Below are 23,993 nucleotides of genomic sequence, written 5' to 3'. Positions count from 1 at the left end.
GTGGCCGGCGTTTTTGTTTGTGTGTTTGAGAGAGATACGTGCTCGCGGAATATGCAGCGGTCAGAGGGAAGCGGAAGAGCAGCGCGATGGAAACGGGTTAAAGCTCCTCCGTCAGGATGAGACCGGGGTCCGCGATGGAAAAAAGCCGCTGCGCTCGTCGCAGCCCGCGGAGAGGAGCTGGCGGCTCGGAAGGGATAGGGATCGGCCTCGCTCGGTTCGGCGCGTATCGGCGGGGAACATCGCGCCGTGCAGCCGGGACGCATGAGCGTCGCAGGATAGAAGGAGTGCGCAGCAAATACACCAACCTCATCAGGGCTGGCAGAACAGTACCGAACACCACTCCGTCAGGTCCGTGATGACAGTTTTACACTGATCTTAACTCGTGGCCGCAGGCAGTACCACAATAATACGGTGGACATTCACCTAAATAGGATTTATGTAGGGTTGTATTTTGTTTGTCATTTGTCTTTTTGTTTAATTTAGCTACTCGTGTGATATAGTCACATACTGGTATTACACTGTTTATGTGTACATGACAGATAAGTTAAATACTGTACTACACACACACACACACACACACACACACACACACACACACATATATATATATATCTATGATTAAAAACTATAATATTCTTCACTAGGTTATTTAAATGTTCCTTGTGAAAGTTTTTAGTAAACGTAGGTTTAAAATTTACACTATTAAAACTACCAAGACAATAACTCAAAAAAAGACATTGTATTTATAATTCATATTTTGTTTTAGATCAATTATAGTCAGAAATAAGATTCCTAATCTGGCTTTTGAGCTCGTGTTCATATTTTTATGGGCTTCTGGCATATGTGACTAAATCTCAAGTCCAATAATTAAAGTTGGTTTCATCAGAAACAAAACTGCTGATTCTCTATCCTATTGATAGTCACATTGTTTGTTCTTGTGTTTTTTTAGATTTAAAGTGAAGCGTTCAAATGCTAACACAATGTTTTTGTATTCGTTGAGGTGAAGCTGAAGTCATCCTGAGATCTTGTGTTAGTCACTGAAACAAAACACTCGACGGTCAGTTCAGACTTGTTGCATCCGTTACACAGGAGATTCTGAGATGAAACTGATATTCAGGAATAACTTACACAAGAGATCAGGAACCAGTTTAATGAGCACACACACACATACGTTATCTAGATGGGAATGTGATCTTTGTACTTTAAACACAGTCTGTCTCCAAGTTGTAAAACAGCGCAGGCGGACTGGAATAAGTTTCTTCACACACACAAGGTCTATTTTTAGGCTGCTTTCATGATGGAGGATTGCGCAAATGTGTGTTTCAGGACGTTGTTCTGACCTGTGTGTGCGGGCCGAATGCATGGGACGAGCTTTGATTTTCAGATCAGATTCACACACCTGCAGGTCAGATTCACTGCTGATGGTGACACGGGATTCTATTGACATCCAGACTCAATAGAGTCCATCTGCAGAGACGGAGCGTCTGTTATGATACTGTGAGATTATGAGCTTTGATTATGATCCTATAAACCTAGAGGAAAATTATATTACTCAGATGCTGCTCTTTCAAAGCTCAGGATCTCATTTATGAATAATGTAAGCATCATATTTGTAGGGCCCTTTAAAAACTTTTTTTTTTTTTTTTTTTCAGTGTTTTCAGTTTTTTTTTTTTTGTTTTTTGTTTTTTTTGTTTTATTGCTTTTTCATTTAATAAACAGCATGCCTAATCAATTTAATTCTTAAAACTTAATTTAATTAATCTCTTAAAATGTAATCAAATAAAAACATAGTGATTTAATTTACAATAAAACATTGCACTTTTATTTTAATTTTTACAAATAAAGTGCTGAACAACAGAACTTTATTGTATAAATTAAAACATTGGGATGTAGCTTGGATGTTGATATGAAATTATGATATTCCTTAATAAATCTTTATAATATTAACAACAACAGTAATAATAATAATAATACATTCTTATTTATTTATGATTATTATAAATATATTATTTTTATTATCTAAAATCAATGTTGTTATTATTATTATTATTATTATTATTATTATTATTATTATTACTTAGTGTAAAATAGTAATTTATTTCTATCAATTTCTTCAGGTTAATTAAACTTTTATTTTGGTGTACTCTCAGTGATTTCTGAGTTTCAGTGAGTTTTTAACATGCATATTTTTTTACTATCATTTTTTCTCCGGATGAAAAATGGTGAAATGTTCATTAAATGCTTTCAGAGCAGAGGTCCCACTTTTGATTTTTCAGTCCTGTGTGGAGTTATTCAGACCACAGCTCAGGAGGAGATGACAGCATATGTTGACATTTGGATGGTGACAATGTAATGTTTCTGAGTTTAGCCTCACACACACACACACACACACACACACACACACACACACACACACACACACACACACACACGTCAGCGCTCATTTTCTCTGTGTTCAGCAGGACTGTCACAGCTGAGCTGGTGGAAGTGACTAAAGCAGCTTTTCTCCTTGTTGTTGTCAGGAGAGTGAAAAATGTAAATCTAGTATGAATATGTCAGACATGTGTTATTCATCCAGTGTGTTTTTGTCCTTGATCTCAGTGGCTGTTTAAAAACATTTAATTCAGCTGTATCTTTTCAGATCATAAATACCCCATCTAGAGTTAAACACCTCATTACATGCAGTATTATTTTAGTAATCACTGAGATACTTTTTTTTTTTTTTTTGTCATTAGTAGAACATTTTACATTTTTATTTTAGTTTCAGCTTTACTTTTTTTAGAACATCAAGTTTAATCAAACGAAAAACAAAATGTTGCCTTGGCAAATAGCTGGAATAAAAAAAGTTAGATTTTCCTTTTCAGTTAATGTTTATTTTATTCAAAGTAATGCTTTTATTTGTTAACTATAATAACCCTGCTTACAGGTCACATTTCACACCAAAAAAATATAATTCATAAATTTATCAAGAAAAGCACATTTTTAGGGCTGTTAAGATGCATTGTGGCATGATTTGCACTAAAGCTAATTTCAACCGCAAATTTATGGTAATGCATCCAGATTTAGTAAGTCTTAATATTTTCTATAATATAATATTCTATAATACATTTTTTAAACAATGTATTACAGGTGCTATATACAACAACAGCCTTTTTTAGTGTTTTTAAAATATATTCAAGTAGGTTATTACTTTTGCATCACAGTAATGATAAGTTGGGATTTAAATGTGCTTTACTTTCATGAAAATAATGTGATAATCTAAGTCCAACAATCACAATGGTCCTAAAACATTTTGTTTTATTCAAAATATAATAATTATTTTGGGCTTTTGGAATGAAATACGACCTGAGGAGTGTCCTTGTTGTTTTGCTGAGATGTAAACGTGTTTCTTAGGGAATGAACTAGAGTGGATTAATCAGAAGAACAGAGATCATAGAGATCACTAAAACAACAATGATAGCACAAATCATTTCTTATTGATCAGTCACATGATGCACCCATAAATATATCTAGCTCACACACTTATAAAAGACATATCTGCTTTATGGAAATTACTAGATTAAATATTTTAATTTGGTTGTGAATGTAAATTGTAGAGGCTGCTCAATATGTTGTACAATTTTTTTTTCTTGGTGTAAGTCAAGCAGTCTATGTTACATTCATTTTATATTGCAGCAGCAGTACAGTATACAGCATTGGTTTTTGTAACTCTTCAACCAGATTTAATAGGTGAACTGGAAAAACCAGGCTGAAGAATAGAAATGTAACTCTGGAATTATGACCTTTCTCAGATAACTAGCACACGTTTTTGTGTGACTGAATTATTCTGTAAACAGATCTCAGGGTACAGATGTTTCAAGCATGGAAAATATGAATATATAAATGTATATTTAAAGGGCCAGAGTTTGTTGGAGAGTAAAGCAGAAACGGAAGTGCATCTATAGTTTTATTTCTTTGTTATTTAAGCTAATTGAGGAACGGTGAAACTCACAGGTGTATCTGTGCCGTAGGCAACAAATCATGATGTGTTTGTGTCACAGTGCTTCTTCTGCAGTACTGACTCACTGCACTGTTTTCTACACAAGTGTTTTCTGCAGAATTCTAAACAACAGAATGTTTTTTTTTTTTTACATTCTATTTTTACATTTAAACAGAAATATTACATAACACAACAGAGCTCTTGACTGAAAGTGTCTCTTTAACTAATAAACATCCAGTAGACGAGTCAGTAAATGTTAATCCAGTTACTCCTCCGATGCTTTCCACTATTTCATTAGACTGATTTAAACCCATAAATCATTCGTTTGTGAGTCTTTTTGTTCACAAGATTCATTTGTTAGTGCATAGCACTGTTTTTACCCTGTTTGTTTGCTTCAGTGATGGTGAATCCTCCTGTAATCTAGGATCAGAGCTCTTGGTGAACATGGTTGCATGGTCTTGAAAGGGTCTGATTTGGGGTCAGAGCACATTTTGAAGCTTTTTGTGCCTAAAGGCTGGAGTCTATGAAATAAAGAGCAGCGTCCAGGCCAGAAACCGATGAAAGAATGAACTCAAATGTTTGCTCTAATTTCATCATTTGTATAATGAAGTGTAACTCTTTTCTTTGCCTTCACTAAAAAAAATATATAAAAAAAACTATAATATCATGATCAAATATTATTTATGCATTAAAAACTACCAGAATATACAAATGACTTGTTTTATTTTAAATATAACAAATGTGTTACACATAAACAATATATTTTAAGTTCATTGCAAACGTTTCAAAATATACAGATATCAAATTAATGGATAATTTAAATAGTGGAACTCATGTTGACTTATGGCTTTTGGAGAGGCATTTAATTGTATTTGGAGAAACATTTAATGTGTATATGTTATTTTCTGTATGGAGAAAATGAATGTGAATGTGAAATGAATCTTTGTACGACAAAACTGGATCAGCATGTAGTGCAAGTTCTTGAGCAGTGATTAATTTGCATGTTGCAAAGTACAGTTTGTTTTGTTTCTATTATTATTTCCTTACCTTTATGATAATTATAACATTTTAAAGATTACATAGTTTGAGAATAAACTGTACCCCCCCCCCAAAAAAACCCCTTTTGTATTTTCAAAATATATATATTTTAGTTTGTATATTAATATGCAATTTGAACACTTCAGATCAGCTGATTTTTCATGCATTCTAAAACCAAAATGACTACTGTTTGGCAATATTGCACTTTTAATTTTATTTTAATTTTAACAGCATATGAGGGATTGAAGTTTTCTACAGATTTATTTTTCTTTCATTCTTTTTTAAATTACTTTTTGGAAATATTGCACTTTAATTTTGTTAATTTTAACAGCATGTGAACAAATCTAGAATCAGAATCAGAAGAAATGTAAAGATCAAAGAAATTTAAGATTTCTTTAGAAGAGGATTGTTGATATAGTTATATACCCCTCTTCTTATAAAATCAGAAAGCACAGCTAGTGCAAATACAAATACAAAATCTCTTCTGCAACTACTTTCTAGGATGAAAATTGGTTTTGTCTGTCTGTAAGAACCTGCTGGAGCTGTGAATCGGTTCTTCAGGTGCGGTTGTGTGCTTTTCTGTGGTTCAGCTTCTGTCATGTGCACTTTCTCGTACGGTTTAATCACACAGAGAGCTGAGCTGTGACTTTCACTCTCATTTACACTCTCTAATTGTCTGAGCGGGTGATTGGAGCTGTAGCCTCTGGCCAGAAGGATTGTGGGATTGAATGAGTGTCATTGTGTCTAAACCATCATCTGAGCTCAGCAGACACATGCATTTAAAACTCTCTCTGTCTGCTTCTCTATCATCGTTCTTCTGTTAATCTTGGACTGATGATGCCATTATTAATTTGCATGTTCTGTCCAAGTATTTCAAGTCAAATATCCATATGTTTATTTAGAAAAAATAATCATATAATGTCAGACAATCGGTGCAATGCAATGAAAATAGAAACCGGGCATCTGTGAAGTGAGTCACTCTAGTGCGCTCACCTCTCTCAGGTTGTGATGCAGTTATACTGTGATGGATCACTGTATGATGCATGTATTGTGATCTGTGTCTGTGCAGGTATTTCGTGTTGGACCCTGATGTGAGTCAGCTGCAGTATTTCGTGAGCGAGCAGGGACGGAGTCAGAAGCCCCGCGGATCCCTGCCTCTGATTGGTGCGTCTGTGATGTCGAGCGACGAGGCGCCTCACATGTTCATCGTCAGCTCAGCCAATGGGGAGCTCTTCAAACTCAGAGGTATTTTACACTCGCTTTCTGTCTCAGGTCAGTGCATTAGTGTGACGATGAGCTAAAGGTTACTTGCTTGCGCTGCAGTGCTGGGCTGTTACCGCAGCAACCAGCGGCCTCTGTTCACGAAAGTCATGTTTCATGCACGACTTTGTGCATTTATTCAGTATTTGCTCTCTGAAGTGCTGGAGGATTTTGTACTGAGAGTCTCACTGACATTCAGTCTGTTTCTCAGTCTGTCCAGCCATATGGAGAAAAACTGTGTGAAATAAACAGATGATTCACTTCCATTATACCGTCAGTACTTTTATTCAATAACGTCACATTAAATTGATCAAAAAGTGATGATAAACACATTTCTAATGTTACAGAAGATTTTCATTTACGGCACACAAAATTGGAAACACTTCAGGAGTTTCGAAGTCGTCATCGGATTGGTTGATTTATACAGGGTTTCCGGGAGACGTACGTGTTGCGTTTTTAAATGTTCCGCCTGGAAACAAAGATGCCGTGATGTCAAACCCTCATGTTAGAAGAAAGCCGTCATGTTTACAGCTGTGATAATGAGTGCTTATCAGGATCAACTGAACGCTGGATTTTTAAAAGTATGTGAAAAAATGTAAATTTCGCGGCATAGAATCTTTAAAATATACAGTCTGTTATTGTGGGGACATTTCCACGGCCCTAAACATGATGCGGCACAAAACGAAAAGGTGATTGGTTGCTTTATCTGTCAGTCATATGGCCTCTTGGGCGGTCCTTGCCATTCAAAGCGGCCAAGGTTGTCAGATCTTCTGCCCATCAGTCTAAAGGTCTGGCTACACGAGACTATGGGTTTATGTGTGTGTTTTTTCAAGTCATCTCCAGGTAATAAAAAAAGTATATGAATAATGCAGTGCTAATTGACATAGCATTTATTACACCATAGAAACTATAACATATATATTTCTGTTTACAGTATATAAACCAATCATAAAATTGTCATTAAGAAAATAAAGGGGAAAAAGTCTTACACATTACTGTCCAGCAGTGGTTTTGATTTCTTAAAAGAGATAAGGAGAAAAAAAAAAGATGGCTACATCCCTGTTTCTGAAGGATCATGTGACACTGAAGACTGGAGTAATGATGCTGAAAATTCAGCTTTGCATCACAGAAATAAATTATATTTTCAAATATATTAATATATAAAACAGTTATTTTAAATTGTAATACTATTTTACAATATTGCTGTTTAGGATCTGCTCACTGCTGCCATCTCAAGGGGTTCTGGGTATTTACCATGAGGTTTGGTAGCTGGTTTCTTCTGGTCCAAGGTGCTTCTCAGTAGTGAGGATTTGGCTAAGCTATTAAACCATCTTGGTTAAGGGTCTTTACCATCTAAAACAAATATTTATTTTTATTTGATATTGATTTTGATATTATTTTATTTATATTTATTATTAAAATATAATATATTATTTATATTTATTTAGGTATTTTTACATTAATTTTTTTTAAATGTATTTATTTAGAATCATTTAATTTATTTATATGTATTTACTTAGATTAATTTGATTTTATATTGATTTTATTTTATGCATTACATATTTTATGTATTTTTATTGATTTATTTTTGGCACATTTATTTAAAGGTTCAGTTAAGAAAGACTGGGTAAAAAGATTAGAAGCAGCCAACATTATAAAAGGGATCCAAGTCTAACTGTATTGTAAGGATAGAATTTTTTATAAAAAAAAATAAAAAATAAAATAAATAAAAAAAATTCTGATGCATCAGTTTTTTGTGTCTGAAATAGTTTAGCACACCACATTTTATGTAATTTTTTATATTAGCATGCTTGTTAAACCAGATTAATAATTCATTTAAAATTCCAAAGATGAAGTTTCATTCATCAATGCAGAACTGTTTGAGAAATCATCATAATGTATACATTTTTTTTAATACAGTTAGTACACACTGTTGTTCTTGGACGTGTGTGTGTGTGTGTGTGTGTGTGTGTGTGTGTGTGTGTGTGTGTGTGTGTGGGTGTGGTGTGTGTGTGTGTGTGTGTGTGTGTATTATGTGGTGTTGTGTTTATTTTCGGACGGCTGGTGATCCAGTCTTTCTCCAGCACTCATTAATCCAGTGTCTGTTTCTGGTTTATTCAGGCTGTAAAGTTGATCCCCTGCTGAAGCTCAGTGTAGTTTTTGATGATTTCATCTCAAGTGTTTCATTGACTCTTGTTTTGACTCTAGGAATAGTCTGACTTCCTGTTGAATGTGGAAGTGATGCGGTGTTGACATGCTCAGGGTCGTTATTGTGAAAGATCAGAAGGATGTTTCATCTACTGTGTCAGTGTGTTCTTTTAGTATCAGTGAGATACAGTTATACTGTAGTTTTTATTAAGAGTTTGAATTATAATTTTTTTTGCAATTTATTTTTATAGTAATTTTTTTTTCTATTGTTTATATATATTTATTATTATTTTTTATTTTTTTCAGTTTTAGTTATTTTAGTATATTAGATTAAACTAAATAAATGAAAAATGTTGCCTTGGGAACTAGCTGAACTATAACTATAATTACCCTGGTAACTAATGCATTAATACTTTGCATATTTCCTCTCCCTCTCTCTCATGTTTCCTCCTGTAATTCCTCTGTTTCCAGCGGTGGAACGCCACAGAACAGCAGCTTTGGATGACACAGCTACAGGCCTGTACCAGACGGCACTCTGACAGCAGTGCCAAGGTGATTTAACATATTAATGCTGATTCTTTATCACTCCACAGAATAAAATGCTATTGTAAAGCGTAGTCAGCGTAGTTATTACAGGTGGGTGATATGACCAAAATCTTCATTATGAGTTATTTTATTTCACAGTCACAATACATATCACGATAAAGTTATTTTTGCTTTAAATAAGGTCTTTATGATATCAAATTTTTGATACCATAGAAATTTTATATTTCTTGTCACCAGTGTCAATATCACAAAAAAATAATACTAGCCTAAAAAAAAAAAAAAATGAAGACAAGTAAACAGTCAGTGATTAAATTAGAATAAGAAACTAATTACAACCAACAGGACTAAAAAAAAAATACAGTAGAACAAATAAATAAGAAATGCTACATACACTGTATAAAGTAATCAAATAAATAAAACTGCATATTCTTCACTGTGTAAATTAAATGTGTTTCTTATTAAACTTACAAAAGTGATTTAGTCAAGTGCAGTGAGAGATCTTCTTGTTTGATTAACATGAATGGCAGACAGCAGGAATATTAGACTGCTGTCACTTTAAGAGCTGCCCGGATCCAATATACTGTTACATGTGTTTTCTTTCTCAGCTGTTTGCTTTCACTTAAGATCTAAATTACTGTGTTTATGAGGATGCTTGCAAAGACGGGCATTTTGACACATACAAGTGTGTATTTAACCTTTGGAGGCATATAAAGCGGCAAAAAACTCTATGCGCACCATCTTCACATGCTCTTCCTCTCAGACAGTGCGAGCATATAGCAAAATGAGTTCTTTTTCCCTGCTGATGAGTTTCAACGGCTTAAAATCATGTAGACAAAAAATAAAAAATAAATTAAAATATGTTAAAGTAAATTCAAATAGGAAAGTTCTTGATATAGTTGTTTTAGTTGCTTATTTGAAATCAATTCAAGTCATCTTGAGGGCCTTGTGGAGGTTCGCTTAGGCGTAATCTGATCTGTTATCATTCACAGATGAGGAAACTGAAGGACTGGGATGAGCCTCTGTGTGTCGAACAAACTCAGAACACACTGGATGCACAGGTAACACACACACACACACACACTCTCTTTCTCTTGTCTTATGTGTGTTTGTTTATATTATCTGTCTCATAATGTCCTGATGTGTGTGATTGTCGTACACACAGGGTTGGTCTGTGTCTGGTCTGTTAATGCTGTGCTGTAGTAACTGCTCGTCAGCACATGATCACAGAGCTTCATTCAGTGAAGAACAAATGCTTCATTGAAACACTGAGCCTTTCTTTCTCTCTCACATTCCTCAGTAAATGATATCCGCATAAATTGATCCAGACGGATCTAGAGTCACTGCTGAGGGCATTAGCACACACATACTACCTTTGTTTTTCATCTGACAAGGTTGTTTCTGAATCTTTAAATAACCATACTCTCCCACCTCAGTTCCAAAGTATGAGAATAGAGAGACGAATCCCCCCAATATTCACATCAGCACTCAATAAATATGGGGTTTTCAATGTCTGCTTCTTAAACTCTCACCCACAATCCTAAATAAGTTACCAGCACGCTGCAAAAAAAATAGGCTTTGAATTACTTTTTTTTTTTTTTTTTACTTTTCCAGTTAAAACATCCTTGAAAGTCCTTGAAAAATGATAAATGTACTTTAGAAACAACACTGCATGAGAAATCACGATGTGTTTTAATAGACTTTATCTTAAATATGAATGTGTTTTGTCTTCCTGCACAGTTTGTTACTTATTTCAAGGATTTTGAGATGTTAACTAGGAAATAACTAAGACAAAAATACTCATTAAGAAGATATGTTTTACTAACTCAAAGCCTAAAGCACTGAAAAAAGATCGGAAGAACATTTTATTAAAGATGAGAGATTTATTTGCTATTATTAAATAAATAAATACATTTAATTAACTTTTTTTATTTATGGCACTTATATTAATAAGCAACATTATAAAATGATTAATCTAACCAAACAGTATTTATGAGAAATTTAGATTCATGGACTCATGATGCAATAACAAAACAATTAATAATACATCAGTTTTCCTGCAATATAATTCAGTGCATTGTTAAATTGTTAACTTTTATTTTATTTCAAGACTTATTTATTTATTTTTATTCACGATAAATAACCCTGATTTAATTGGCATTTATAGTTAGTCATAATAAGTTTCATGTGTTTATGCATTAGCATTCAATAAACTGACCACACTAGGATGTTTAAAGTTGTGAAGGTTTTAAGTATGTTTATATAACATATATAACATGTAAGGCTCTTTTATCTGTAAAGACATAATTTTATCTGTATAGTTCTAATGCTGTAGTGTATTTAGCACATGAAGTCTTGCGAAGGTGAGTTTGATAGTGAAATCTGTCCTGGTTGTGACTTGTGTTTCATTATATGGAGTGTGACTGCGGTGTGAATGGAGCTGTAATTCTGCATTCACTGCTTGTTAGACTGAATTATGTGTCTGTGAATGGGAAAAGGTTTTTTACCGTCTCTCTCTGTGTGTCTCAGGGTTCATCAGGCCGGACGCGAAGTGTCTCTCTGCTTCCTCACCTCCCTCCGTCTTCCTCTCCTGTATCTCAGAGACATCTGCCTCACCACGGGCCTCCGAGCAACGTCGTTACCATCACGCACCATAAGTCGCCTGCAGCCGCCCGCCGTGCCAAAAACCAGTACCCAGAGCGCCTCCTGGAGGTCAAAGAGGTCAGACACACCTCAAACATTGAACTGACATTTATAGACCGCCATGATGCTCCTCACTAAAGCTCCTGTATGATCTATTTCAGAATTAAAGAATACTCAAAAAAAAGAAAAGAAAAAAAGCTATAAGATTTATGCATTTGAATTGCAAATAACATTTACATCCTAATAAACGAATAAACTTAATCTGATGCATATTTGTCAGTCATGCATTTTCTACCTAGTTTCAATCTCATACATTTTCACTCACTGAATACTGCTGGTAACTGCTATACTGCTAGCTATATTTAAACCATATTCATACTTTTAACTGATTAAATGTAATTGTTTTCACAATGAACAGATTTATGCTGATTCTAAACAACTGGAATAAAATCATTTTGAAAATATGATTATTTAAATAAAATCAAATAGGTGGTAATAAACTATGGCATGATTATTATTATAATTTTTTTAATTTCTTTTTTTTTTTGAGTGCAGAAATCTGACCCATTTCACTTATGTATCACTGAAAAATATGCATCACATTGAGTTTTTGGTTAATGTTGAAATTAAAAGTGTTATGTTAAAATAGTGTAATCCAAATGGTTGGAAATTTTAAATGCAATTCAGTTAATGTCCTTGAATGTGAGGTGAGTTTGTCACATTCCACAGGAGGCTGAATTGGACTTTGGAAGAGGAAATGACTGAATCTAAAAGAAATTTTAATTAATTGTGCCTTTTTATTCCCTGAAATGCATAAATGTATTTCTTTCTGAACTGATTCAGTAGTGTCAAAACAATTAACTATCAAACCAGATTTAACTTAATAATAAGTAACAATATCAAATGGCATTTTGGGAAATGAAATGTTCTTTCCCATCATCCATATAATCAAATGTATGTATAATTAATCAAACAGTGCTGAACTAGATCAAAATTTAATCTGTGCAAACCAAACTATCACTGGAGAGCTGCTTTACAGGAGAAAATCATGACGGAAATACTAATGGAAAGCGACACTGACATGTTTTTTTTAAATTTTTTTTTTTATGTTTAATATTATAAATTTGCTTGCTTTAAAGTAATCTATTGAATAAAGCACTATATAAATAGACGTGACGAATTGCAGAGCTGGTGCAAATATCCACATTTCTATGATAAGATGCTTTCTTAACTGCTGTTTTCTCACCGCTGTCATTTTTGATGTGCGTTTATCTTGTTATTGAGAGGAAAGCATGCAGCTCATATTTCCATATTCTGGATGTTTGCTAACAGTAAAGCGCTGCTTGTTTATACTGTATCAAACTTCTTTTTACCACTAAACACAAAGAATGGAAACGAGCTTCGCTGTGAGTATATCGGAGCCTTCACGCACAGCAGCATTTTATTTGTATTAAAACTTCCCCATGCGTGTCTTCTTCTATTGGATTGCATTCAGGAGAGTTGAATTAGTCTCGTGTTACAGCGCCACTCTGGTCAAACCGCGTTATTGCAGGCTCTTACAATAGGTCATTTGAGATCAAACATCTATTCGACAACAATTATTTGTCAACAGCTTTTATTTTCTGCGTTGTCGATAATGTCGACTAATCATTTCAGCCCTACCTTCAATATAGTGAAAGTCACTTTGGATAAAATCATCTGCCAAATTAATAAACGCAAATATGTAATTTAAGTAACACACCTCCTGTGCACTGCATGTTTCTCCTCATATAAACTGTGTCAGTTTGAGCTGTGCTGGGTTATATTTCTGTGCCAGAACATCATTTAGAGAATTAAATAAGCCCTGCGTCAGCTGAAACATTATTACCTCATCTATCACAGCTCATGTGATCATCTACAGAACCTGTAGCGCTTTGATTTCAGGCCCTCGATAACATCAGCAATAAAGTCAAATCATTTCAGAGGTGGAGATAGCTTTTGATGAAAGATTATGAAGATGCTAAACAAGTTTTATTTATTTTTTACAATAATAAAGAAGTATTTTCTGCTCACCAAGCCTGCATTTATTTAATTATAAATACAGTAAAAATAGTAAAACTGTGAAATATTATTACAATTTAAATGAACTTTTTTTCCCTGTTTCAATATACAATATTGGAAAATGTAGCTTACTCCTGTGAAGCAAAGCTGAATTTTCAGCATAATTACTCCAGTCTTCAGTGTCAAGATTTCAGAAATCATTCTAATATGAAAGTGAAAGTGAGAGTCGTGACATTTGTCAAGTATGGTAACCCATACTCGAAATTGGTGCTCTGCATTTAACCCATCCAAGTGCACACACACAGCAGTGAGAAGTGAACACACCCCTGGAGCAGTGGGCAGCTATATCCAGCGCCCGGGGAGCAACTGGGGGTTCAGTGCCTTGCTCAAGGGCACTTCAGCCATGGGTATTGAGGGTGGAAGAGAGCGCTGTCCATTCACTCCCTCCCACCTACAACTCCTGCCAGCACCAAGACTCGAACCTGCGACCTTCGGGTTACAAGTCCAAATCTCTAACCATTAGGCCACAGCTGCCCCCGTGGCATGCTGATTTGGTGCTCATTTCTAAATATTATCAATGTTGAAAACAGCTGTGCTGATTCATAGTTTTGGAAACCATTCCACATTTAAATTTTCACGGGTCTTTGATGAATAGGAAGCTCAAAAGAACAGCATTTTTTAAAAATATCTTTTGTAACATCATAAAACTCACTTTTGATCAATTTTATGCAGTTTTATGCATCCATTAATAAATGTATTAATTTATTTATTTAAAAAAAGAAAGAAATCTAGCATCAGAATCAGTGTATTATTGTAAAAACAGTGAGAATTTTCTGATGCTATCCCAGTTTAATCCCAAGGGTTGTGTTCTAGTTAGTAGTGAAACTGAATGGAGCCCCCTGCTGGTCAACTGCAGTAAAGCTCCTTCCTCATTTCTTCAGGTTATGAACCAGGTCGAGGGTCAGCAGAAGAGTCTGGTCCAGTCCATCGAGTCTCTGCCGATGCGTGGATCCCTGTCCTGTCTGGATCAGGACCTGCTCCTGCTGAAAGCCACCTCTGCCGCCACCCTGAGCTGCCTTGGCGAGTGCCTGACTATATTACAGCAGAGCGGCGGAAACAACCGCGGGCCGCCCTCCGGTGAGTCCAATACGGACACCCTACAGACGCCCGTGGCTCCTCCAGACCCGGAGCCGGCCAAAGATCAGGGCGAGGTGGACTGCGGTCCCTGTCCGTATGTAACGGGCCCCATGCACCTAAACGTTTGTAATAAATGTTGTTGAAGGGCTGTTCATTGTTCATGCTGCATGTTCAGTGTTTGTGTGAGTTCATCTGTATTTTGGTTCTTGATTTGAATTGTTTGTTCATTCAGTTCTGTGCCTGATTATATCATTTGTATTCGTGCTTGAGTGTGTAACACGTTCAGGGATGACACCGTCCCTTGATGCATGATTCATGTGAGTGTTTGGAATTGATTCCTGTTGCTTTTCAATGCTGGACGAACCACATGCCAAAGAAACACACACACACACACACACACACACACACACACACACACACACAGGTGCCTGAAAACGCAAAAGGACCCAGTGGATCCAATAAAACATTTCAGATCGACCCTGACATGGACTCAGGTGCTTCACTCTGGGCGTCAGAATCAGTTGCCATGATTTTAGATTTGATTTTGTTTTATGTTTTGCATTTTTATTAATTTTTTTTATGTTGATTCACAAAACAACTAAAAGAACAAAGCGGGAACTCCTTGATATCAGTGGACACCTTTGATGTCTTTCTTTCTCCGAGGAGAAACACTTGAGAGCTGAATGACTCTGTACCTGATCTGAGTATTGTATTTTTGTTTTATATTTTCATTTTCGAATGTTAATCTTCAGATCTCAGGTTCTGTTCCTTGTGTTTGGAGAGAACAAGATGCATTTTGTTTCAGCGGAATGCTATCTCTCTCGCCCTGAATGCTTTAAATGAATTCAAACTGAGGTGGGAATGAACCCATATTGTTGTACGGAATGGACTGAATCCAAACTGATCGCTTAGAATGTTTCTGATGTTACAGAAATTAATTAAAGGAATGAGTTCAGATGACACCATTGATCTCTGACTAAAGTCTATTTTGGACTAGTTATATACATTGAGGGGGCGGGGCCTGCAGATCCAAACAGGAGGGAAACACCAATCAGGTAAATACATCCTGTGTGTCTTGTTTGCATGATCCGTTTGCTTTTCCTCACAATAATGATCAGCCGGAACATTTCACATGTTCTGCTCTGTGCATGGATATTTCTCAGCATGGTCTGTGTGAGGATGTTTTTTCCAGCTTATGCCGAAATGAATGAATTAATCTGAAGTGATGCTTGTTGCTGTCAGATGTAGTGTTTTCGAGGAGAATTTAGATTTTAATTAGGTTAGTTCTATCTTCTATATCCGTTTAAAAGTTTGGTAAAAAGTTTTCAATGTTTGAGTCTTTAAGGTTCACCAAGGTTGCATTTATTTGATCACAAATACAGTAAAAGAAGAAAAAAAAAACACCTAAAAATGTGGAATATTACTACAATTTAAAATAGCTGTTTGTATTTGAATATATTTTTAAATGTATTGTATTTTAACATTTATTCGTGTATATACAGTCATATATTTACAGTTTAGTAAGTCTCTCTAGAGTGTTTCTGGTTTTAGTCATCAGTTCAAGTAAACAGTCTGTATAAATTCATCAAAAGTGATTTCAGCTCTGAGTATGACATGATCGTTTATGTAAATAATAAGAATTCTATTCCAGCCGTGGTTATTGATTTCAGTTTGCTGAGCTAGATTATTTCTGAAGAGTCTCATGCATTAATAAAATCTTATTATTATTATTATTAAAATGCTAATAATCTACAGCACAATGGGCCACAGTGTCACAAAGACAAAGTGTATTTACATTTAAGTTCTGTCAGAAATTGTATGTGGCTGAATGTAAGGAAAGCTCAAGATCTCAGAAATATGAGAGCAGATGCCTTGCTGCCCTGATAATACTTTGATCATGAGATCATGAGAATTTGAGATGCTTAACCCTTTCGCATCTTTTCACAAACACACCGAACTGCTGTAGGACCCTCTGAAGTTTTGAATCCATGTACAATTAACTGATTATATTTATAAAAAATAAATAATACAGTGGTAAAACTGCCATTCTGTGATATGTGCAGAGTTTTTCATGTGGAGGTCAAAGCAGCGTGTGATGTTTGTGTTAAAAGTTGTGAATCATTATCGGAAAAAAAAAAAAAAACCTGCTAAGGAGGTTTGCCGGTTTTAGCTGGTTTCCACTGGTCAGGAAGTTTTAGTTTGATGGGCTTTTGTCAACCAGCTAAACTACATAAACCATCTCAGGCTGGTCTTTCAGCAGTCTCATCAGCAGAGGACTGAACGCAGGCTGAAGGCCACTAATTGATTTGGTTTTGAGTTTCGGCGTGATGTGATGTGTTCTTCGTTCCTGCAGATAATGTTCCCGTGTGGACCGTCCCAAAGTCGCCCTCAGGAGAACATCTGAGGAACGGCGGTGCTGCTACCCTGAGCTCCACTGAGCCCTCGCCCACCCTTAGGAAAACAAACCTGCTGCAGAACACTGAGGTAAAACCACTTACTGTCTGAGGAAGATTATGCATTATATTACCGTTCAAAAGTTTGGGGTCAGTGAGATTTTGTAATGTTTTTGAAAGAAGTCTCTTATGTTCACTGAAGCTGCATTTATTTGACCAAAATACAGTAAAAACCGTAATTTTGTCAAATATTATTACAATTCAAAATAACTTTTCAATTTTAAATGTATTTTATTTCTGTGATCAAAGCTGTATTTTCAGCATCATTACTCCAGTCTTCAGCGTCACATGATCTTCAGAAATCATTCTGATATGCTGATTTGCTGCTCGAGAAACATTTCTGATAATTATCTGTGCTGAAAACCGTTGCGCTTCTCATCATTTTTGTGGAAACCATTAATAAAAAAAATTTAACATTTGAAATAAACTGTCCCTTTTGAGCAATTTAATTCATCCTTACTGAATAAAAGTTAATTTCTTTATTTTTTCTTTATTAATTTATTGAAAAAAGGACCCAAAACCTAAACCATAGTGTGTGTGTGTGTGTGTGTGTGTGTGTGTGTGTGTGCATGTGTAAAATAGATTTTTTTATATTATAAATAAAATACAATAAATAAAATATAATATGTTTTTCAATTATTAATTAATTATTATTTTTATTTTATCTATTTATTCATTTTTTTAATACTAATGCAGAAATTTTACATAAATAAATATATTTTATCCTTGCTAAATAAGTTTTTTTTTTTTTTAATTTAATTTAAAAATTAACCCAAAACATAAGCCACAATGTGTATATATATATATATATATATATATATATATGTATATATTCTTCTTTATACTATAAAACATCTCTCTCTCTCTCTCTCTCTCTCTATATATATATATATATTCTTTATACTTTAAAAAAGCAATTCTAAATATATATATAAAATAATATAATTAAATATTTTTTTCAATTATTATTATATTTACTTATTTTTATTTTATCTATTCATTTATTTATTCTTTTTTTTTTATTTATTAAAGCATAAATTAAGACGTGTATATGATTTGTGTGTTTGCTGCAGGATGGGACGGAGGTGATATCTCCTGATGAGGAGGTGATGGATTCAGATGATAACACTGAAGAAGATCTGGGTGTGTTGGACGACCAGAGGAGCGTCATTCTGCATCTGCTGTCTCAGCTCAAACTGGGCATGGATCTCACACGCGTACGAATCACAACACCACCACATTAATATCAGCTAAAATTAGTGTTTCATTTGACATTACAGTGTCTCTCTGTGTGCAGGTTGTTCTTCCCACCTTCATCCTGGAGAAGCGTTCACTACTGGAGATGTACGCTAACTTCATGGCGCACCCAGACCTGTTCCTCTCCATCTCTGCTGGAAGCACCCCGGAGGAGCGCATGGTGCGTTTCGTCGAGTATTACATGACCGCCTTCCATGAAGGACGTAAGGGCGCCGTCGCCAAGAAGCCCTACAACCCGGTGCTGGGCGAGACCTTCCACTGCTCATGGGAGGTTCCACGAGATCGCGTCCGCCCTCTGAGGACTGAGACGAGCCCCAGGACCAATCAGGAGGCAGCAGGGGCGGAGTCAGACTCGTACAGGGTGCGTTTTGTGGCGGAGCAAGTTTCCCATCATCCTCCAGTGTCAGGGTTTTACTGCGAGTGTGCGGAGAGAGGCATGTGCGTCAACACACACATCTGGACTAAGAGCAAGTTCATGGGCATGTCAGTGGGCGTGTCTATGGTGGGAGAAGGTGGGTGGTGCTCTCTTAATCTAAAAATGTACTCATCCTCAGGCGAGTTTGTAGGCGAGTTTGTTTCTTCATCAGAACAGATTTGGAGGAATGTAGCATTACATCACTGCAGTGAATGGGTGCCGTCAGAATGAGAGTCCAAACAGCTGATAAAAACATCACAATAATCTACACCACTCCAGTCCATCAATAAATATCTTGTGAAGAGAAAAGCTGAGTGTTTGTAAGAAACAAACCCATCATTAAGATGTTTTATAAAGTCATCTCTTCTGAATCAGGAGAGAAATATGCACATATTAGGCACCATTTATAAACGAAAACAGTTCTAAACAAGTATGTGGCTGGATTTTGATGTGAGGCTTTATCTCATTATTTTATTGATTTTTGGGTGAACTATTCTATATAGTAACACATTGCATTAAATGTGCAATTTTGAAGTTGAAAGACTGAAATACTACAACTTAGAAAAATCATTTACTACATTGTAAATACTAAATACAAGAATCTAGTTTACAATTTATTAAGATTAATTTTCCGGTATATTATGATGCTAGCATTACATTATCTGTTAAAAACCTCACAGTACATAGATTAACACACCACTTATTTTTCCTCTTGAGCATGTTACTAAATCTCAACACACTTATATTATTATTATTATTTTGTTAACAGCTGTTTTATTGAGTTTTCTTTTAAATTTATTGAAATTGGAATATTAATCTTGACTTTTCATATGTAGGCCAACATCTGAACTGATCTGAGGTTAAGTGATCTAATTTCTTAAAAATATGTTTAACTTTGAAATTTCTGGTTGTACTGTAACAAAATTTTTTTGTATTTTTTGAAGTGAAAAGTTACAGTGAGGGTAAGATGAGCCACTCAGAAATAGAGTAGGAGAGTTCTTTCTGTTGTTGTTATTTTTTTGTTGTTGTTGTTCTTCTTAATAAGCATTATAATTCATGGAATTATATTATTATGATCTTACTATGTGTGTGTGTGTGTGTGTGTGTGTGTGTGTGTGTGTACACAGTATGTATATAGCTGCTTGATGTGTTCAGTCTTACTTTAGGACGTTGCTCTTTGCTCTTCAGGCGTGTTGTACCTGCGAGATCACGGGGAGGAGTACATGTTTACATTCCCGAGTGCATACGCTCGATCCATCCTCACCGTGCCGTGGGTGGAGCTCGGAGGAAAGGTAACCATAAGCTGCGCCAAGACCAGATACTCGGCCAACGTCACATTCCACACCAAACCCTTCTATGGGGGCAAAGTTCACAGGTCAGTCAGCAACTCTGATACTTAATTGAGACGTAATCGAGAGTGGTGATGATGATGATGATGATGAATGTGTGTGTTCAGGGTCAGCGCAGAGGTGAAGCAGAACTCCAGCGGGATGGTGGTGTGTAAAGCTCAGGGTGAGTGGAACGGGACGCTTGAGTTCATCTACAGCGGAGGAGAGACCAAAGTCATCGACACCAACAAACTCCCCGTCATGAGGAAGATGATTCGCCCTGTGCAGAAACAGGGCCAGAGCGAGTCCAGGTCAAACTTTACATATATATATATATATATATTTATTTATAGTTGAGGTCAAAAGTTTGGAAACATTACTATTTTTAATGTTTTTGAAAGAAGTCTCTTCTGCTCATCAAGCCTGTGTTTATTTGATCAAAAATACAGAAAAAAATGTAATATTGTGATATATTATTACAATTTAAAATAATTGTTTTTAAATGTATTATACTTTAAATTATCATTTATTTCTGTTATGCAAAGCTGAATTTTTAGGATCATTATCACATGATCCTTTAGAAATCATTCTAATATGATGATTCATTATCAAAGTTGGAAACAGTTCTGCTGCTTAATATTTGACATGTGATACTTTTTTAGGATACTTTGATGAATAAAAAGTACAAAAAATAATAAAAAATAAAATGAAAGCTATGTTTTTTAAATATAAATATTTTGTAATAACAATATACACTACTGGTCAGTAATTTGGGGTCAGTAATTTTTTTTTTTATTTCTTTTTTTTAAATAAAATCAATACTTTTTATCAGCAAGGATGTGTTAAATAGATAAAAAGTGATAGTAAAGAAAATATATTATTAGAATATATATTATTAGATTTTTTTTTATATTTTGAATAAATGCAGTTCTTTTTAACCTTTTAATCATCAAATATATTAGACAGCAGAACTGTTTCCAGCACTCATAATAAATCAGAATATTAGAATGATTTCTAAATGATCATGTGATAGACTGGATGTTACATGTGACACTGAAGGCTGGAGTAATGATGCTGAAAATTCAGCTTTGCATCACAGGAATAAATTATTTTTTTAAAGTATATTCAAATAGAAAAACTATTATTTTTAAGTTGTAATAAATTTCACAATATTACTGTTTTTTCTGTATTTTTGATCAAATAAAATGCAGGCTTGATGAGCAGAAGAGACTTCTTTCAAAAACTTTTAGAAAAATAGTAATGTTTCCAAACTTTTTGACCTGTACTGTATATATATATATAGTTTTTTATTTATATGGTCATTTTCTCTAGTATAGTGATATTCCGTGTTGTTGATCTCAGGTGTCTCTGGCAGCATGTGACCGCGGCGCTGAAGGAAGGGAATGTAGATCTGGCCACTGAACACAAGCATGTGTTAGAAGAAGACCAGCGATCAGGCGAGAGACAGAGAGCCGCCGACAACATGCCCTGGAAACCCAAATACTTTAACAAAGAGGTGCGTTCATGACTGAAACATCTACAGCAGCATCTGCAGTTACAGCACAGACTCAACCGGGTTTGAAATCTGACTAACTACAAATCTGAAGTAAATACATTAGAAAACTTTGGGGGGGAAATGGACCGTGTGTGAAGTCCATCTCTCTTCTGCAGCTAAGATCAAAACATTTTGAGCGTTGTTGTGGAGTTTGGGTGGTGTGAAGCTGATAAAGGTGTTTTGTCTGTGTGCAGGGTGACGGATGGGTCTACAGAAACCCCTTATGGACAACGCACTGAAGAAAGGAAGACGAACACCGATGAGATGAACACAGAGACTGAAAACAAACAGCAAAAATCAAAGCCAGGAGAATAATGATGCATTATGATGCCTCACACTATAGACTGTACAGAAAACAATGTGTATATATGAAAAACATGAACACACAGGATAAAAACCTTTTATACACTGTATAAATGATACATTATTTTTCACGATTATCTAACCAAGCCTTTGTGGATATGCACATGTACACAGTATTTTAAGTCATCTGTCATTAGATGATTTGTTAACACAGTAAGAGAGTTATGGATTTAACATCCAACATGCATTTAATAATGTGAACAAGATGTTCAGATACAAGTTTTAAACAATCAATATTTCAGCTCACATTTCACCCCAAAATAAAAAAATTACACACACACACACACACACGCGCGCACGTAATACAATACATTTTAAATTCAATTATTTAAATTATATCATATAATAAATAATAACATTATATAATACATAATAGATTATATACTTTTTGCATTTGCATTTGCACTTAAATTCTTATTACTGTAATATAGTATTTTTAAAACACAAATGTAAGATAATATTTTATTTAAATCATATTATCTTAAAAGTCTACAACAAATGCAATCACAATGTAGAAATAGTTTTACAATTAGCTATTTTAAATAAATCTTGATGGTCCTAAAATAAGCGTCGGTTTCTTATTTTTATAGTTTAGATAAATAAAACATTATTTTGCGGTGAAATATGACCTACACGTATGTTTTGACAGATTTCTCCAGATGACTGAAACTGTGATCTGATGTTTGAGATGAAGCAGCAGACATTAAACGGATGAAAATTGTTGTGTTTTCACTGATCAGATGAGCTGATGATGGTGTAGAGTTGTGTTTAATGAGTCACTGTTGATTACTAAATCCTTGCTGACAATACGCTATCATTAGAAATTAATTGGCCATTAAATGTGATTTATATCTGAGAGGTTTGACATCGTTCCGCTCCTCTGATGCACTTTTAATCGAGGCTTTTGCAAAAATAGCTTATTTTTTGTTGCAAAATAAGGTGGATATGATAGGCTATGTATGTATCTGCCATTTATAAAAATAATAATTAAATAAATAAATAAATAAAAGGTAGCCTAATTGCGCTTGGAAGCCCTGAACCGCAACGTGATATCAATGAATAAAAAAAAATCAATGTGGAAAAAAAATAGTCTAAAATGGTGTATTACACCCTTCCTCAAAGTCCTAATTTTTTCTCTTCAAAAAAAAAAACTTCTAAAATATTTTTTTTCTCTATGCATTAAAAAAAAACTTTTTTCTCTCATTAAAAATGTTTTTCTCATCATCTAAGTATAAAAGTAAAAAACTTTTCTCACATCCAAAAAAATTTTTCTCATCTTTCCAAAATAAACTTTTTCCCATCTTCAAAAAACTTTTCGGAAACGTTTCCCTTTTTCTAATCAAAGGAAAAACTTTTTCTTTCCTCCGTTTTTTTTTAAATGGTGTGAGTTCAGGGCTTCCATAGTATTTTCCTCTCATAATTGAGAGTGTTATAGTCAAAGATAAAAAGTTCAAGAAATGTGAGATAAAAATTCATAATTAGGGCTACCTTTTTTAGTCTGTATTTTTTTATTCCATGTGTCGAAATCAATAAATATCCAGAAAACAGTATTTATGGAGATTTTAAAAAGAATTTAAAAGCCTTTCCGGGACGCCGTTTTTTCTGCAGAGTTCAACATGTCCACACACCTGCAAAATAAAAACCACTGTCAACTTCTTCATAAAAGGCGCTGAAATAAACGGGCCATGCACAAGGCCTTGTTTTTTTTCTCAGAGGAAAAAACATGAAGTGATTTACAGTGAGGTCTCAATCAATGCGTCACAATTAAAAGCCCCGCAAAGACTTGTGTTTAATTTGTAAATTAAAAAGTCCAGTGTTTATGATTTATGAATAA

At 34.7% G+C, this 23,993-nt stretch overlaps 1 protein-coding gene across 1 annotated transcript in view; it reads left to right on the top strand.

Annotated features, from left to right (window-relative positions):
• Positions 1-22,166, top strand: part of LOC109112444 (oxysterol-binding protein-related protein 10-like) — a 23,356-nt gene extending 1,190 nt beyond the window's left edge. Inside the window, exons 2-14 of the mRNA XM_042777169.1 lie at positions 6,087-6,282; positions 8,897-8,977; positions 9,961-10,029; positions 11,498-11,689; positions 14,593-14,928; positions 15,786-15,843; positions 17,142-17,272; positions 18,315-18,458; positions 18,539-19,010; positions 20,102-20,288; positions 20,370-20,552; positions 21,604-21,757; positions 21,991-22,166. Coding sequence (XP_042633103.1) covers positions 6,087-6,282; positions 8,897-8,977; positions 9,961-10,029; positions 11,498-11,689; positions 14,593-14,928; positions 15,786-15,843; positions 17,142-17,272; positions 18,315-18,458; positions 18,539-19,010; positions 20,102-20,288; positions 20,370-20,552; positions 21,604-21,757; positions 21,991-22,035 — 2,248 coding nt within the window. The 3' untranslated portion in view covers positions 22,036-22,166. The remainder of the gene's footprint in view (positions 1-6,086; positions 6,283-8,896; positions 8,978-9,960; positions 10,030-11,497; positions 11,690-14,592; positions 14,929-15,785; positions 15,844-17,141; positions 17,273-18,314; positions 18,459-18,538; positions 19,011-20,101; positions 20,289-20,369; positions 20,553-21,603; positions 21,758-21,990) is intronic.
• Positions 22,167-23,993: the final 1,827 nt, after the last annotated feature.

The sequence above is a fragment of the Cyprinus carpio genome, chromosome A19 (assembly GCF_018340385.1).
Source record: "Cyprinus carpio isolate SPL01 chromosome A19, ASM1834038v1, whole genome shotgun sequence".
NCBI lineage: Eukaryota > Metazoa > Chordata > Actinopteri > Cypriniformes > Cyprinidae > Cyprinus > Cyprinus carpio.
Note: the sequence above shows the minus strand (reverse complement) of the source record. Positions and strands in the feature narration are given on the sequence as shown.